The sequence below is a fragment of the Staurois parvus genome, unplaced genomic scaffold (assembly GCF_062004578.1).
Source record: "Staurois parvus isolate SC_StPar_1 unplaced genomic scaffold, SC_StPar_1.0 ptg000662l, whole genome shotgun sequence".
Taxonomy (NCBI): domain Eukaryota; kingdom Metazoa; phylum Chordata; class Amphibia; order Anura; family Ranidae; genus Staurois; species Staurois parvus.
The window spans coordinates 2789751-2807329 of NW_028318458.1; the positions used below are offsets into that span (position 1 = coordinate 2789751).

The 17579-nt window shown below is 43.4% G+C and overlaps 2 protein-coding genes across 5 annotated transcripts in view; one reads left to right on the forward strand and one right to left on the reverse strand.

The window, feature by feature from the left end:
• The window catches only part of TECR (trans-2,3-enoyl-CoA reductase), a 78227-nt gene that overhangs the window by 44963 nt on the left and 15685 nt on the right, over window positions 1-17579 (reverse strand). The window contains exons 1-2 of one of the 4 annotated variants that reach the window (XM_089651767.1): window positions 5643-5735; window positions 4502-4552 (exon numbers count right to left, since the gene is read on the reverse strand). The exons of 1 other annotated variant lie outside the window; for it this stretch is intronic. In XM_089651767.1, coding sequence (XP_089507893.1) covers window positions 4502-4552; window positions 5643-5720 — 129 coding nt within the window. In that variant the 5' untranslated portion in view covers window positions 5721-5735. Of the gene's footprint in view, window positions 1-4501; window positions 4749-5642; window positions 5736-17579 lie in introns of those variants that run through there. 2 more of the 4 variants (XM_089651768.1, XM_089651765.1) reach the window with 2 other exon arrangements.
• Window positions 6975-17579, forward strand: part of DNAJB1 (DnaJ heat shock protein family (Hsp40) member B1) — a 100407-nt gene continuing 89802 nt past the window's right edge. Inside the window, exon 1 of the mRNA XM_089651771.1 lies at window positions 6975-7257. The gene's annotated coding sequence lies outside the window, so the exon portion shown is untranslated. The remainder of the gene's footprint in view (window positions 7258-17579) is intronic.

The window sequence follows — 17579 nt, forward strand, 5'->3', positions numbered from 1 at the left end:
GTTAATGTTTTTTTCATACTTGTGATCCTGTTGCTGGTGACAGGTTTGCTAGAGAGAGCAAAGAAACTAATCACCTGACATCGCTACCATGATGACAGGAACTCGTCTTCATCAATCCTGCTGGCGAGAGAGTCATGCTGTAGGAGTAGGCGAGTAGTTTCCCTGTCCATTCTAGTTGCTGGTTAGTTGACACCAGCAACAGGACTGTAACAATATGTACGTCAAATTTGGAATACTAGAAGTTAAGTATTCATGACAGTGTGAACTGTTACTACAATCCTGGTAGTCCCTGCGTCAGTTCAATACATACATCAGTAGCCTTAAAAAAAACCAAAAAACACAGGATTCACCATTCCAGACACAGGATTCACCATTCCAGACACTGGATTCCTTTACTGGGAAAGAGAATGAGGAGAAGGACAAGCTCTGATACCAGGAACTCCAGTTCCCAGAAACCTCTATGGCATTTGTCACTTGTGAAGTATTGGGTTTATTGTAGAAGCTCCTATCCTCAGTCCTCAGTACTACCCCAGCCTGCACATCTACAGAGCTCTGTGCTTACACCTCAGAACAGCGCCTCTATCTCTGCTGCAAATCTCGGGCTGTCATTGCAAATCTGCACATTTCCTGTGCTTGCACTGAGCTGTAATGTGAATGCCGGGGATGAATGAACCAGGTCCCACAGGAGAGAGATCGGGGAATTGACACTGGAATCAAAAGGACCAAGCGAGCGTTTAAAACATAAAAAAGCTGCTAAAAACCAAAAGGTACCATATAAAACCTTCAAAATGAATCATAAAAGCAGGGTGTAGCGCTAAAATGTCAATATAAATGACTAAACTGCAAACATTAAATAAAGTGACTTCGTGGTATGAGAACGTGTCAGTTTCATAGATATTCATACAGTACATGCATCATGTAAAGGCATCATAGATGAGCATAAAATCCAGTGACAAAGTGCTTATATCTCAGTAAAGTGAAAATGCAAACTGAAGACTGTCACTAAATAGTGGCCAATAAAGTGTAAAGTGGGGTCATGCATTGTCCCAATTTGCAGTAGTGCTATGGACTATTATTACTGACCTCCATACCAAATGCCGAGTTCCATCTGACAGCCACAAAGGCTTCTTCCATAACAACGTGGATGTGCAAAGTACAGTAACCAAGAGAAACCAGGTTTCAGGTTATTGATGTCAGATCAGCCAAATTTGTATTTTGATTGGCTATTATAAGTTCCCACCCCTACTTACTAGACCCCTTGATGTCCGGCGTATGCGTTCCACACCTCTCCTGGAAGTACGGCAGCCATCTTGCCCGGACGTTCCACCACATTCACTACCGCTGGTCGGCTCAGTGTGTCTCCCTGGCATTATACCTGATAAGCTTTTACCGGACTGCTATCTTGGCTCCTTGTGAGCAACTAATACCCACAGAGCGGCTGTACCAAGTGTGGCAGTGGATACCAGACAGTGAGTGGCACCTGACCAGACCAGACCATAAGGGAACCTCCAGTTTTCTTGAATTGCTATTTCTAAATGCGCATTCTGATTGCGTATCTGGTGAGTGCGCAATCTTATCATCTACCTAATCACCATATTAATACCGGATCAGATCACTGGATTATAGAGATCGGCACGATCTCTTATGCACTTTAATTGTGGACTATTGTGTGATTAATACGTCTGGCACTTTGCACTTTATTGGCCACTATTTAGTGACAGTCTTCACTTTGCATTTTCACTTTACCCAGATATAAGCACTTTGTCACTGGATTTTATGCTCATCTATAATGCATGTACTGTATGGGGAATTGACACTGCCATATCTACATAGGAAGAGCTTAGAGAACAGGTGTCAAACTGCGGCCCTCCAGCTGTTGCGGAACTACAAGTTCCATGACGCACTGCAAGACTGACAGTTACAACAGAGGCATGATGGGAGTTGTAGTTCCATAAAAGATGGAGGGCCGTCGGTTAGACACCCCTGGCTTAGAGGAAAGAAACTTTCATTTGGCTTTGTTCCTGCCCTGCCAGCAAGGGGAGGGGCAAACTGGCACTGTGCTCCATCACCGCTCTATGATACTATACTGAAGAGGTAAAGGGGCAGGTCCCTGACTGGTGGTTGGCTAAAAAAAAGGGGGAAGGCTGAATAGACTGACAGGAGGCTTGGCTAATAAGGACAGGTTTTTTTGTTTTTTTTTTTTATTGTAGCCAGTTAACGCCAGGCAATTAAAGATGATCTTCAGTGGCCCCCCAAAAAAGTCAGCAGCTATAAATACTGTAGCTTCCCACTGCGCATGTGCGAGCCGCGCTGTGCTTTGTGAATGGTACCGCAGCTTTCTGGGACCTGTGACGTGTCACAGAAAGCTGCAGGGAAAGAGGGGGGCTGAACTTCTGCTCAGATCGCCTAGGAGTTCTAAGGGGAGATGGGAGCGGGTACCTATCAAAATAATTTGTGTCCCAAGGTGTTCGAGGAGGGGAGACGGAGGCAGAAAAGCAGAACTCAGGAGAAGTTCCGCTTTAATAACTACAGAGCTATTAGTAGAACATATCCCGTGTGCATGGGACTGTTGGGGACTCAGTGGATTCAACCTACACACAAGTATTGGATGGATCCAACAGTGTTTCCCCCCACACTTCTTGCTTTGCAATGTGTGAGGCCACAGGGGGCTCACCCCCTCTTGTGACACCAGTGCGTGGTAAACATTGCACCCATGGATGCTATGCCACTGGCTGAACTCCAGCCTTACCCAATTTCCCTTCACACGGAGCACAGTGTGCATTAGAAGTCAAAGAGAGCCGCCTCATTTCCTGGTTGTAGGATTTCCGGCATCATCTAGTTCAGGGGTGGGCAACTGTGGCCCTCCAGCTGTGCCCATGAGGCATTGCAAAACTGACAGTTACAAGCATGACTCCCAAAGGCAGAGGCATGATGGGACTTGTAGTTCACCAACAGCTGGAGGGCTACAGTTGCCCACCCCTGATTTAGTTCTTTCCTCCCAAGCTCAACAATCCATGGCTTGCCTCTTTCATTCATTGGAATTTGGTTCATTTAATCATGGAAGCTCAACATCACATGTGGGTGTCACCCAAGGCAACCTGCATGCAAAAGCAGTTTGCCTAGGAACATCCACTCCTTCAGATTGACACCCACCCATCAAAGCATAATGCCATTTGCAGAACTCCTCCAGAGAGCCAGCCCACTGTTTGCATCAGGGGTGAGGGCGCTTGAGAGTAGTAATGAAGCAGGATGTCCTCAGGAAGCCATGTACAGCAGCCTGCCATCCTTTCCACCAGCCTTGCCGGCATTATAGAGAAAAGCATAGAGACCCAGTGATGACAGCCCTTGGTCTAAAATTAAGGTATTTAACAAAAACGGAAATGTTTTATTTAAAAATGTAATTTATTTAAAGCTGATAAAAGGTAGAAAGGAGGAACCAGGAAAGGTGAAATATTATAATAACCCCACTATAATGTACAGCGCTGAGCAAACCTTTTAGCGCTATATAAATACTGTATAATAATTATTATTCTTTAAATAGTGAACTTGTTGTGACATTTTAGATCACCAGTTTAGAACAGAGAATGCAATTTTAAACTTTCATAGAATGCCAACATCTTGAAAATGATCACCATGAGGGCAATGAGATATTGACTCGGGGTATAATTTTTTTATTTTTATTTTTAAGAAACTGCTCAGATGTTTTGTATGTTCTTCCACTGTTTTTGCAAAAAATTGTGTTAATCTGACAAATTAAAATGTAAGCACGTGGGATCAGATGAAAGTTCATTATGGGCTTCCAAAGAAACCTCTAAGAGGAACCCCATGAACCATTTTTTTTTTTTTTTAAAGGAAACAGAAATTGAGTCAACCTAACCCACCAAGGCCTACTCAAACCCAATATATTTTCTTGGATGGTTTTGGCCTTTGTATGATTCCATTACAATTCATGTCAAAGTTAATAGTGATGTAACATCTGGATGTAATTTTTGAACAGAATTTGTTCTGGGTTATTAAACAGGCAGGTTGCATATTAAATGAGGTTGTTGCTCACAACCACTACCCAACTTAGGTCTTTATCATCTGACATTTTCTGCCAAAGTATCCCTTCCTACAACACTCAACCCAATTTCTAAGGAAACCTCAAATCCAGTCCCTGACCTTTCCAACCAACAACTCAATCTTTCACAGCATGCTTTAATGTAATTATCCATCCCCCACTCAGCATATCTCAACCCAAACCATCAGCCCACCCTAGCATATCTAACCCCCACCCAATTCCCCCAACCCTCTGCACCTTTTAACACATACAACAACCCCTTCAACGCTCCTCAATCCAACCCCCAACCCTCTGCACCCATGAAGCATCAGACATGCTCTATTTCCTCCAGCATTTCCCATCCACTGCCATGTTCCTCCCCACCTGCTGTTTCCTCCATTTCCTTCCATATAATTTCCATTCCAGCACATTTTTAATCTCACTCACTCTGTGGCTCCTTACCTTGTCCAGGAAGCATAGCTTCTCCCGTGTCTTGGCATCCAGGATCTCCACCTCAAAATAAACAGTAGCACGTTTAGCAGGAGTTTTTTTCTTTGAAGACTTACTACGTTTACTTGTTACTGGAGTGTCATTTTGTGCCTTGGGACGGCTTATTTCCGAAACTACAGAGTTTATATCCATTATTCACAAGCTGTCTGAAAAAGTTAAACACTGCTCTCTTCAGATGACCCAATACTTATTAACAAGTTCTCACTCCTGCTTTTGCTTTACTATGATCCCCTATCCTTCCTCCGGTTCTCACGATCGTCCTGTATTCAGAGATTACTACCTCAGCAACCTTTTTGCTATCTCAGCAGTCTCATTGCTTTCTCTTTCAACACAGATGTCTCTCCCAGGAAGCTGTCTTTGCAACAGGTGTAGTAATGAAAGACATCCCGCTGTCCCAGCCTTGCTCAATACGTCAGTCTCTTAGGAAAACGGTTCCATCCACGTCCCTCTCTCACTTGCAGTCTCTTCTCGGTCAACTGCTCTTTGACTATCCAGAGCACTCAATCCTCAGTTAATTTTTCGTCTCTTCTCTCCCTCCAAATGTCTCTAATCCTCTCCCGCTGGAAGTCTTGCTCTCTCCTGGCTCTCCAGATGTAATATGAAGCAGATCTCTATATTTATCACTCCCTAGGCTATTTCACATCTGTCAGTTTCTACACTTCCCATGAGGCATCCAGCCGGCAAGACCCCACACAGTGACACCAACAGAAGCTACCTGCACTGCAAGATCACCAAACAACCCAGAAGTGCAGACGGGGTCCCTTATCTTCGTCTCTAATCTTAGGATGTGTCATTATCTACACTTTACCTATCTTCTACCACTTCTCTGCTGTGTCCTCTGGCTACTCAATACCCTGCACCCATGGCCCCCCCTCCTTGCAAAGATGTCTCTCTACACCTCTACGGTTGACTCTTGGTATTCATTGATCTCAGCAAATATCTGGGCTCAGACCCAGGACACTAAATTTAGGCTGTTCCCCCACACGCAACAGATGAGACCCCGGAGAAACCGAGAGGGAGGGAGAGAGAAGACACGCACATGGACAACCCAAAATAAGACACTTAAGAAAAAGAAAAGACAATGAAGACTTACCACACCGGAGATGGTAAGTATATTGAGGCACAGCACAAGAGTTATATGCCCTTTCCTACCAGATACTCCATTGTCCATTCACAGCTACAGACCTGCTGGTATCCGATCCATCTACCCATCCACCATGCATTACTTGGCAAGGGCTAACCAGACTAAACTGAATACCATGGCAAATCCCACAGTGGATTAGCACCCCACAGAGCATGGTGGCTGTACCTCACTACGAGATACTGCCCCCCTGACAGCTGAAGGAGGTCAGACTCCAGTGTATGATAACACTGAATAGTGAGGGCTCTTTTTCATGTTCTTGTGCCAAGCTAGGGTGCTTGAGGAAAGGAGAACACACCTTCTACCGCTCCCACACTTTCCTAGTGTGAATCATGCCAATGGACCCATGGACACCTGTCCTTCACAGGAAAACCAAGAAACCAAAAGGAGATAGCAGGTGAGTCACACCCCCCCTCAGTTGATTGAGATTGTGTACCCCCCCTCCCCTTGCTACATCACTGGCTAAACCCACCCTCTAACCTGAACATCACCAGTCATGTTAAAAGGAGAGAGACAGCAAGGAGAGGCTAACAACAGTATTGAGAACCAGAGAGATCCCCATGCTGAACCCTCACAGATTGGTGGTCTCTTGAGTGTGTTCATGGGGCATAGTGGCAAAAATCCAAGGGCGTAAACCTTAATGAGCCTACAGAGGTACCCAGTAACGACCAAGGAGGCACAATGTGCCATTATACAGCGCAACCACTAGTCATTCAAAATGTCATCTTGGCCATTAAGTTCTACAAGTTGTCAGAATCAGTCTAGTAAAAACTGAACTGAACTTCCTTCCAAAGTGGAAGTCTTGGTGGTTCTGGAGCTCTCAGAATATATCAGAAACCAATAGGTAATGAGTTCCACCAACATTCGCTCATAATGTCGGTTTTATGCATGTGCATCGAGGTGTGTAGGTAGTGTTAGGAGCATATTTTTGATGTTTTTTTTTTTTATTTAAAGTGTATAGGGCAGTCACTGACCAAGGCTTGTTAATACTTATTGGCAGTCCACCAAAATGCAATGCAATTCATCTATGGACCTCCCAATGCAGAAAAAAAATTACAGACAAGTCATATTTCAAAACTTGCTACAAGAAGTGCAGACACTTTTTATTTTGGAGAAGTTGGACACATGCGATTTAGCGCACTGCAATTCAGCAGTGTAAATGGGCCTCAAGTTTAATCCTGTGGACACAGTAATATTGAAGTGGATGGTGACAAGCACAGCTGGGGAACATCTCAGGGATGGTGTTGATCTTGGGATATTCTTCAAACACAGCAAAGAGGGGCTTAGCCAAGAGTGCCGAAGAGATGCTCTGTACAGAAGGGGGAGTGGCTTGTGCATGGACTCCACCCACAACATGCCTAAGCTTCTTTGGAAATGAAGCTTCTTAATATCCACTCTGAGCACAGAAGATGCAACAGAACTGCTCTGCGTCCATCAGGACAGTAGCTGAGGGGTTGCTTTACACAAGCATAATGTCACAAAGGCGTTTACAGCACTTCCACATACTGAGCTACACACCAAACAGCAGGAGGTAACATCCGACTGCTGACTGAGGACCACAAGCACAGTGAGTACCCGGGACAGTGCCCACTACACTACTATTTTATATCTGGAAGTTCCTTTAAAACAGGACTGTATTTTAGGGCCATTTTACCTAAAACTGATATTAAATTACATGTTTGGTGGCTCTATCAGCCGATGAATGTCTCAGGCACTCCGATGGTGAGATCTCTGCACTTGAATTCTCAAATCTGTACATCTGCCGGAGACATTATGGGAAGTCTCAACTCCCCCTGATGGACCTTTAATGTATTTAGATTCTGGGGAATGCAACAGGAGGAATGGGAACACCTGCCCTGCAAGCAGGACGTGCGGGAATGTAGGGGCAGGACAGGGCTAGGAACTAGAGCAGGGAGATCACACCACCAGATTTCGTCAGAGAAATAAGAAGCGATTGGGTAACTGCCCACCGGACTGCGCTAGAACTGAAAGATCACTTTAGGGTGAAATGACCCTTAAAAAATATAACACTCCAGTCCCATGGTCAACAATCTGAACATAAAGGGGTTGATTTACTAAAACTGGAGAGTGCAAAATCTGGTGCAGCTGTGCATAGCAACCAATCAGCTTCTAGCTTCAACTTGTTCAAATGAGCTTTGGCAAATAAAACCTGGAAACTGATTGGTTTCTATGCAGAGCGGCACCTGGTTTTGCATTCTCCGGTTTTAGTAAATCAACCCCCAAAATCTTTCTATAATTAACTTCAGATTTGCCAAAAATATGTAATATGAGGACCAACGCAATCTAACTAATCAATCTGTATTAAGACAGGCAGGCCCTTGCTCTACACAGTTGTTGGTAGCTCTAGAGGAGATTATACATTCAGATTGTAACATGTATGGTAAGATTAAAGCAGTCCATAGAATATGCAATTTTCTTTCCTTCCACCATGGGTTGCAAGAAAGAAAAATTGCTTGATTCCCCCCCAGGGGCGGACTGACCATTTGGAAACTCAGGCACTGCCCGAGGGCCCGGGGTCAGTAGGGGGCCCCATGAGATGCCCCTGGTACCTTTTTCATAGGCTTTTTTGCGTTTGGGCAAGGACACAGGGGCCCCATGATCCCCTATTGCCCGGGGGCCCCATGAGTTGTCAGTCCGCCCCTGTTCCCCCTATCAATACAGCCAGTGTTGATGACTAAATCCCTCCCGCAGCATTATTGTGTTCTCCCAGTGGGGAGTCTTCCCTGCTGGCACAATATACGGTAATTATGAGAAAAACATAATCAGACCGGCTGGTTGTACTGAAGTCAATCAATGCCTGTAGATGAATCGAATCTCAGTCAGTCCCTGCTGAACTGACCATGATTCGATCCATCTGTGGCCGGAAATAGGCTACCTTTACAGTTTTCATGCAGTGTATGAAGAAAAATCCTGCTGGCTGCACCATCTAATTCTCACTATTTCCATCACATACGTTTGGATGATGGAAAATAAACCCTCCACAGGGATGAATAAGAACACAAAGCATATCTCACATGCACCACATACAAAATACAGTGTGAATGCAACTTTAAAGCTTACGTAAAGAAAAACTTTTTTTAGTTTTGGATAGAGCAGAGAAGATTTAAAACCCCCATCAGGTTATTGTTTGCTGCCTTTGTCCCTGCAGGGTAAATTCCCTTTACTTCCTGTCCTGGAGACACAACAGGAAAGGAGGTAAATCTCTCTAAAGTGAATTGAATTCCCATCTTTGACTAGGTTCACATGCTTCCAGATATTACATGCTACTGCCACCTCCTGAATGCCTTTTTATTAATCTAAATCAATAGCTCTGCATACTTATTTATAAATACACTATCTAAACTCAAAATCAAAACATTTATATATTGCAGCTTACCAATTCTTAAATGTGGCAACTGCATTAATTTTTGTCCCCCTTATTTTCACCTGGTGCTTTACGTTTTTTTATTTTATTGAATTTTTTTAATTATTATTTTTTTTTTTTTTTACACTTTTAAATTTTTATTTAACTTTATTGCTATCACAAGGGATAAACAACATCCCTAGTGATAGTTTGGCCAGTGACAGGTACTCTTTACTGAGAGATCTGAGATCTATTAGACCCCTAATCCATCCAAGGCACAGATCGGTTTGATCAGCTGCCTCCCTGGCCGATACCGTCCTGGTGAATAAAGAATTGACACAGCTTAATTTGTCACCAAGTAGAGAGGGGGAGGGGGGGGGGATGTTCCTCCTCCTCCCCTGTGTACAGCCAAACCAAATGCTTGCAGAAGACCCAGTGGGTCCCTCCGAGCCTTGTAAGAGTGATCAGGCAGCTGTAGAGCCATGTAGCTGAAAGCCGGTCCCAAGCTGAAAAAATTGACACCAGGATCATGGCTGCAGCTATGATCCTGGTATGACCAGCTCTCCTTCAGGCTGCGTATGTATGTATGTATGTATGTATGTATGTATGTATGTATGTATGTATGTATGTATGTATATGTATATATATATACACACACACACACACACACACACACACACACACACACACATATATACACACACACACACATATATACACACACACACATATATACACACACACACACATATATACACACACACACACACACATATATACACACACATATATATATATACACACACACACACACACACACACACACACACACACATATATATATACACACACACACACACACACACACACACACACACATATATATACACACACACACACACACATATATACACACACACACACACATATATATACACACACACACACACACACACATAAAAACACTTATAAATATAAAAACACACACACAGTATCTCCCAGAAGTGAGTCCACCCCTCACATTTTTGTAAATATTTTATACCTTTTCATGTGACAACACTGAAGAAATGACACTTTTCTACAATGTGACGTGGTGAGTGTACATCTTGTATAACATGTAACTTTGCTATCCCCTCAAAATAACTCAACACACAGCCATTAATGTCTAAACCGCTGGCAACAAAAGTGAGTACACCCCTAAGTGACCAAATTGGGCCCAATTAGATATTATGACCAGCTCTCCTTCAGGCTGCGTATGTATGTATGTATGTATGTATGTATGTATGTATATGTATATATATATACACACACACACACACATATATACACACACACACATATATACACACACACACACACACATATATACACACACACACACACACACATATATACACACACATATATATATACACACACACACACACACACACACACACACACACACATATATATATACACACACACACACACACATATATATACACACACACACACACACACATATATATACACACACACACACACACACATAAAAACACTTATAAATATAAAAACACACACACAGTATCTCCCAGAAGTGAGTCCACCCCTCACATTTTTGTAAATATTTTATACCTTTTCATGTGACAACACTGAAGAAATGACACTTTTCTACAATGTGACGTGGTGAGTGTACATCTTGTATAACATGTAACTTTGCTATCCCCTCAAAATAACTCAACACACAGCCATTAACGTCTAAACCGCTGGCAACAAAAGTGAGTACACCCCTAAGTGACCAAATTGGGCCCAATTAGCTATTTCCCTCCCCGGTGTCACTTGACTTGTTAGTGTTACAAGGTCTCAGGTGTGAATGGGGAGCAGGTGTGTTAAATTTGGTGTCATCACTCTCACCCTCTCATAGTGGTCATTGGAAGTTCAACATGGCACCTCATGGCAAAGACGTCTCTGAGGAGCTGTAAAAAGGAATTGTTGCTCTACATAAAGATGGCCTAGGCTATAAAAAGATTGCCAATACCCTGAAACTGAGCTACAGCACGGTGGCCAAGACCATACAGCGGTTTAACAGGACAGATTCCACTCAGAACAGGCCTTTCCATGGTCAACCAAAGAAGTTGAGTGCACGTTGTCAGTGTCATATCCAGAGGAAATAGATGTATGAGTGCTGCCAGCATTTCTGCAGAAGTTGAAGGGGTGGGGGGTCAGCCAGTCAGTGCTCAGACCATACGCCGCACACTGCATCAAATTGGTCTGCATGGCTGTCGTCCCAGAAGGAAGCCTCTTCTAAAGATGATGCACAAGAAAGCCTGCAAACAGTTTGCTGAAGACAAGCAGACTAAGGACATGGATTACTGGAACCATGTCATGTGGTCTGATGACACCAAGATCAACTTATCTGGTTCAGATGGTGTCAAGCGTGTGTGGCAGCAACCGGATGAGGAGTACAAAGACAAGTGTGTCTTGCCTACAGTCAAGCATGGTGGTCGGAGTGTCATGGTCTGGGGCACTGGGGAGATACAGTTCATTGAGGGAACCATGAATGCCAACATGTACTGTGACATACTGAAGCAGAGCATGATCCCCTCCCTTTGGAGTCTGGGCCGCAGGGCAATATTCCAACGTGATAATGACCACTGCCTTGCTAAAGAATCTGAGGGTAAAGGTTATGGACTGGCCAAGCATGTCTCCAGACCTAAACCCTATAGAGCATCTAATAAACAATCAAGCGAGCGCTTTTTAAAAAATAAGCAGCTTGCATAAGGAAAAAAATCTCTCAATCCTTTAAACCATATATATATCAAAATGCAGCGCTAGGACATCTATATAAATATAAAAATATAATTAAATCAAATGAATTGAATTACAAAGTGGCACGTGAAAAAACAAAGCGCTATAAATGAGTGCAATAAAGTGACAATAGCGCGTCGTCTTAATTTAGACGAATAGCAATAGTATAAACGCACAATAGTCCAAACAGTGGAGATAACTTTTCCTTATAGGTGCACAGATCAATCCGTGTCTGGGGATAATGGTCGCTCCCACTGGAATTACATCAATAGGTGCTCGTGACCTCTGTGGATAAGACAAAGGTGTGCTTGCACTCACCGGACGCACAATAAAATTGCGCATGTATATGACACTCAGAGGGGCATTCGTGGTCATCTAAGGTACCGGTAAGGATATGACACTTCTCAGGCACTTTGTGAACCCTGGAAATTACCTCCAGACCTCTTAGTAAGACCCTCACAGTCAGCCAGGACAGCTCCTCAGTTTCACTTACACCCAGGCATCAATCAGATCAGCACCGATAAGTATCCACCTTTAAGTAGCTCAAAATAAAAGCCACCAGATAGAAGAGCTCATATAGTGTAGTAGGGTTTATTGAGCCAGCCGTATATTAAGCAGGTTAGAACAGCATAATACAGCCAATGGAGGTAGTAGTTGAAATTCCATTCAAAAGTTTGTATAGCTAGTAAAGATGGCTGCCAGCCTCACATGTGGACTAGACACACACACACACACACACACACACACACACACCAGTGGTTTAGACATTAATTGCTGTGTGTTGAGTTATTTTGAGGGGACAGCAAATTTCCATGTTATACAAGCTGTACACTGACTACCTCACATTGTAGCAAAGTGTCATTTCTTCAGTGTTGTCACATGAAAAGATAGAATAAAATATTTACAAGAATGGAGGAGTGGACTCACTTCTGTTAGATACTGTATATATATATATATATATATATATATATATATATTTATTTATTTATTACACACTATATTGCCAAAAATATTGGGACACCCCCTTCAAATCATTGGATTCAGGTTGTTCCAAACACCTCCATGACCACAGGTGTATACAATCAAGCACCTAGGCATGCAGACTGCTTCTACAAACATTTGTGAAAGAATGGGTCGCTCTCAGGAGCTCAGTGACTCGAAGTGTGGTACCGTGATAGGTTGCCACCTGTGTAATAAGTCCATCCGTGACATTTCCTGGCTACTAAATATTCCACGGTCAACTGTTAGTGGTATTATAACAGCCTGGAAGCAACTGGGAACAACAACTCAACCATGAAGTGGTAGGCCACATAAAATGACAGAATGGGGTCAGCTCATGCTGAAGCGCACAGTGCGCAGAAGTCACCTACTGTCTTCAGAGTCAGAGTCAATAGCTAAAGACCTCAAAACTTCGTGTGGCCTTCAGATTAGCACAATAACAGTGCGTAGAGAGCTTCATGGAATGAGTTTCCATGGCTGAGCAGCTGCATCCAAACCTTACATCACCAAGTGCAATGCAAAGCATCGGATGCACTGGTGTAAAGCACGCCGCCACTGGACTCTAGAGCAGTTCTCTGGAGTGACGAATCACGCTTCTCTGTCTGGCAATCCGGTGGACGTGTCTGGGTTTGGCGGTTGCCAGGAGAATGGTACTTGCCTGACTGCATTGTGCCAAGTGTAAAAGTTCGTGGAGGGGGATTATGGTGTGGGGTTGCTTTTCAGGGGTTGGGCTTGGCCCTTTAGCTCCAGTGAAGGGAACTCTTAAGGCGTCAGCATACCAAGACATTCTGGACAATGTCATGCTCCCAACTTTGTGGGAACCGTTTGGGGATGGTCCCTTCCTGTTCAAACACCAGTGCACTAAGCACAGTCCATACAGACATAGATGAGCGAGTTTGGGGTGGAGGAACCTGACTGGCCTGCACAGAGTCCTGACCTCAACCCAATAGAACACCTTTGTGATGAATTCAAGCGGAGACTGCGAGTCAGGCCTTCTCGTCCGACATCAGTGCCTGACCTCGCAAATGTGCGTCTGGAAGAATGGTCAAACCTTCCCATAGACACACTCCTAAACCTTGTGGACGGCCTTCCCAGAAGAGTTGAAGCTGTTATAGCTGCAAAGGGTGGGCCAACTCAATATTGATCCCTACGGACTAAGACTGGGATGCCATTAAAGTTCATGTGCGTGGAAAGGCAGGCCGACCAATACTTTTTGCAATATAGTGTATGTGTGTATGCTGGACGGGAAGCAGTTAAGGCTTAACATATTTGGTATCTTTTTACTCAGCACAAACTCATATTTTAGGTTTTACCAAAAAAAAATTGGGAAATAGTTTGCATTTCTGTGCTTTAAAATTAACTTTAGTGCAATTTTTTTTTTTTACAGAACTTTGTGCTTGATAAACGAAAATATTGAATGACGTACAAAACTGGAGCTATCCCCATCTTATTCTCCAGGATCTTTACTTTCAGAAGATATATTTTATTATTGAGTAAAAAGTGGCAGTTAGATGGTTGAAACAAACCATTTACTACTGGCGGGTGCTTACAATGGTCAGCTTTTATTCAAAGGAAGAAAAAAAAGGATTGCTGTAAATGTTGTAAAAAAGTGGTAGCTAGTCCATCTAAATCTACTAGTATCTGACACTACAGTCTCCCCGGCTTGACAATACTGTGTTCCCCGGGTGGCACCATTGCTCCTTCATCCAAAGTGCAGCTACCTTAGGACTGGCCATTTATGGATTGAAATTTGTGCAGTTTAGCAGGCGCCGGTCAAATTTCGATCTATGTATGGTCACTGTGATTGAACAGAAGTCGATCTATACCGATCAATTTCTGTTCAATCACAGTGTCGGACTTTCACAGCTCAATCAGCACTGCAGGCTAAAGCCTGCGGCTCTGATCAGCGTATTCTGACAGCAAGGAAGTCTCTCCATTGTCACAATACAAAGACACAATGGGAAGCATTCCCCATCCACATCAAAAATTCTGACTCACCTTTGGGCTGCCTAAAACAAGAAGCATGTTATTGGCTCGATCATCAGGTGAAATTATAGGGGAAAAAAAATCCTAACATGTCAAAATCTACGCAGCCCACAAATGTAAAAAGTGATAAAAGTGTTTTTTCTTTTTAAAGAGGAGGTTGTTAGAATCTTTCTTTCCATGTTTTCCAACTGGTCCCCCCCCCTCCCCTCGGTATCTCCTTTAGCTGGCCGGGTGCTACAGAGACTCCCATGAATGTGTGCCCTGGCCAGAATCAGAGACACACAAGCTGGATGACAGCTGCAGCAGCCTGTTATTCCCCCTTCCCTGGCAGCTGTGAAAAGTGAAAAAAAGTAAGAGTTTGGGGAAGGGAGGCAGTTTGGAAATGTACTGCGTGTTTTTTGTACCTTAATGCTGTTAATACATTAAGGTAAACAATACTCAGCATTTATAGCTACTTTAAGGACTGGTAAGCTGCAATATGTTTATTTTGGGGTTTTTTTGGGTTGCCTATGCTTTATGTGAAGGGAGGCACTAACAGGTTGTTGCCCCTGCCAGAGCAATTATTCAGTGCCTCTCCTTCTCACATATTATGCCCCTTGTTGCAGCTTTAAAGTGATTGTAAACCTATGGTTTTGCACAGAGCAGCCCCGATCCTCCTCTTCTAGGCTCCCCCGCCTGTGCTCTTGGTTCTTCCTTCTGGGCTCCCCCACCGATGCTCCTGGTTCTTCCTTCTGGGCTCCCCCACCGATGCTCCTGGTTCTTCCTTCTGGGCTCCCCCACCGATGCTCCTGGTTCTTCCTTCTGGGCTCCCCCCAAGCTGCTTGCTATGGAGGCACTTATGCAGGCTTGATCCCGAGCCATGCTGTGTGTGTCCACTGACACACGCAGCATGGTTTGGCCCCGTCTCCTGGTCTCTTCTTACAGGCTGTGATTGACAGCAGCAGGAGTCAATGGCTGCCGCCTCAATGTAGAATTCTCATAGAAGAGAGAGCGTGGAGAAAGCCACTGTTCTTGGGCACAGCACTGGATGGAGTTTGGACTCAGGTAAGTATAAAGGTAGAGCTGCACACAGAAGGTTTTATACCTTTAATGCAGAGAAATCATTACAGCAGAACTCCGGGCAAAAACTTCTTTACATGTCCTTGTTGCTGATTTCTTCACTGAATATGTCATCCATCTTCTGGTTCACTCAGTAGTTGCTCTGAAATGGCCTAATCATTTTCAAATCAAATCAGTAATTCTCTTAGGTTTCCTGTTTGTAAGACCCGTGTCTGCTATGCCTCCTATTCCCCAGCCACTGGTCCTGGCACATCCCTTCTGTAGTTTTCTCTGGGAAGCAGTGATATAATTCAGCCCCACTCGCAGTTGTGGATGAACAGAGACTCAGACCCATTCAACATGTACAGGCCTAGTGTACCTGCCCACATTCACTACAATTCCCTGTAGTTGATGGGAACTGTAGTTTCTTTTTACTGCATAGAGGGAGAGGAGAGGATATGATACAATCCCTGCTGCTACACCTCCTCCCTGGCAGAGGAGATGCTGTAATCTTTTGAATTACAGAGGTGAGGTCATGAAAATTCAATTAAACTTTTCTCCTAAATCGTAAGGACTTTCAAAATTGTAATAACTATTTAGTGTTTTGTGTAGGGGGTGTACTAATGGGCGATTTGTTTTGCCCAGAGTTTTTCTTTAAGGTAAAAAAACCTACCTTTACAACCACTTTAAAGCTGAACTCTAGCCTTCCCTTCAGTGTTGCACAGATTAAACTTCCTACTCTGACTTCACTGCACAGTGTGAGCTTCTCAAAGTGTATATTAAATGCTGCTGCAAGTCAGACAGAGCCTTCCTCATATCCTGGCTGGAGGACGTCCTGCACCATCTAGCCCTTTCTTCCTCAGCCTGACTGTCCCTAGCCCACCCTCTTTATTAACTGGGTTTCAGTTATTTCACATCAGGAAGGAGGCATGCGCTGCATTCACACGGAGTCAGAGAGACCGTAAACACAAGCTTCAAATGGGGTATGACTAGGAAGAGGCAGGCTGCTTGTCACTGGAGGGCTCTGATCCTGCTTATAGGTACTACATTTCTGAACTTTTGTTATGAAAGAGAATATTGGGGGGGGGGGGGGGTCTCAATACAGCAGGGTGGATAAAATCAATGATTTTTTTTAAGAAAAAAAAAAAAAAATCAGATTTTTGTTATTTAAATCAGATTTTTTTTAATAAATGCTTTTTGAGGAAAATATATTACCATCCAAAGGTTATTCCATCATGAAATAAAGATTAGTTTTTTAATTATGTAGAATAAGGCTGTATATGTTTAATTTTTTTGGTAAATACATTCCATGAATCCATTCACAATGTCATGCTCTTCCAGAGGTTTTTGTAAGATTATTGGGCAGTTTCTCTGCCTACAAGATATTATCACAGATGTTGGTTTACTTTTGCAGTTCTCAAAACTGAATTTGACTCAGCGGAGATCACATGCCTCTTCTTCACAGCAAAAATGTTATAACATGAACAGAGTTAAGAAAAAGACCTTCATCCTAACTTCTACAAACCTATGAATACAGAATCAACCCTTTCAGTGCTAAGTTTCAAGAAGTTCAGTGAATAGAATAGAAACAATATTTTTCTGATTGTTTGGAGTGGAATAGATCTGCACAAGAAGAAAGTGAAACTAAGTGTGAGGAGGAAGGGGCTGACAGTCTAAGTTTCTTAAAATATATATATTTTGTTTAGCCAAAT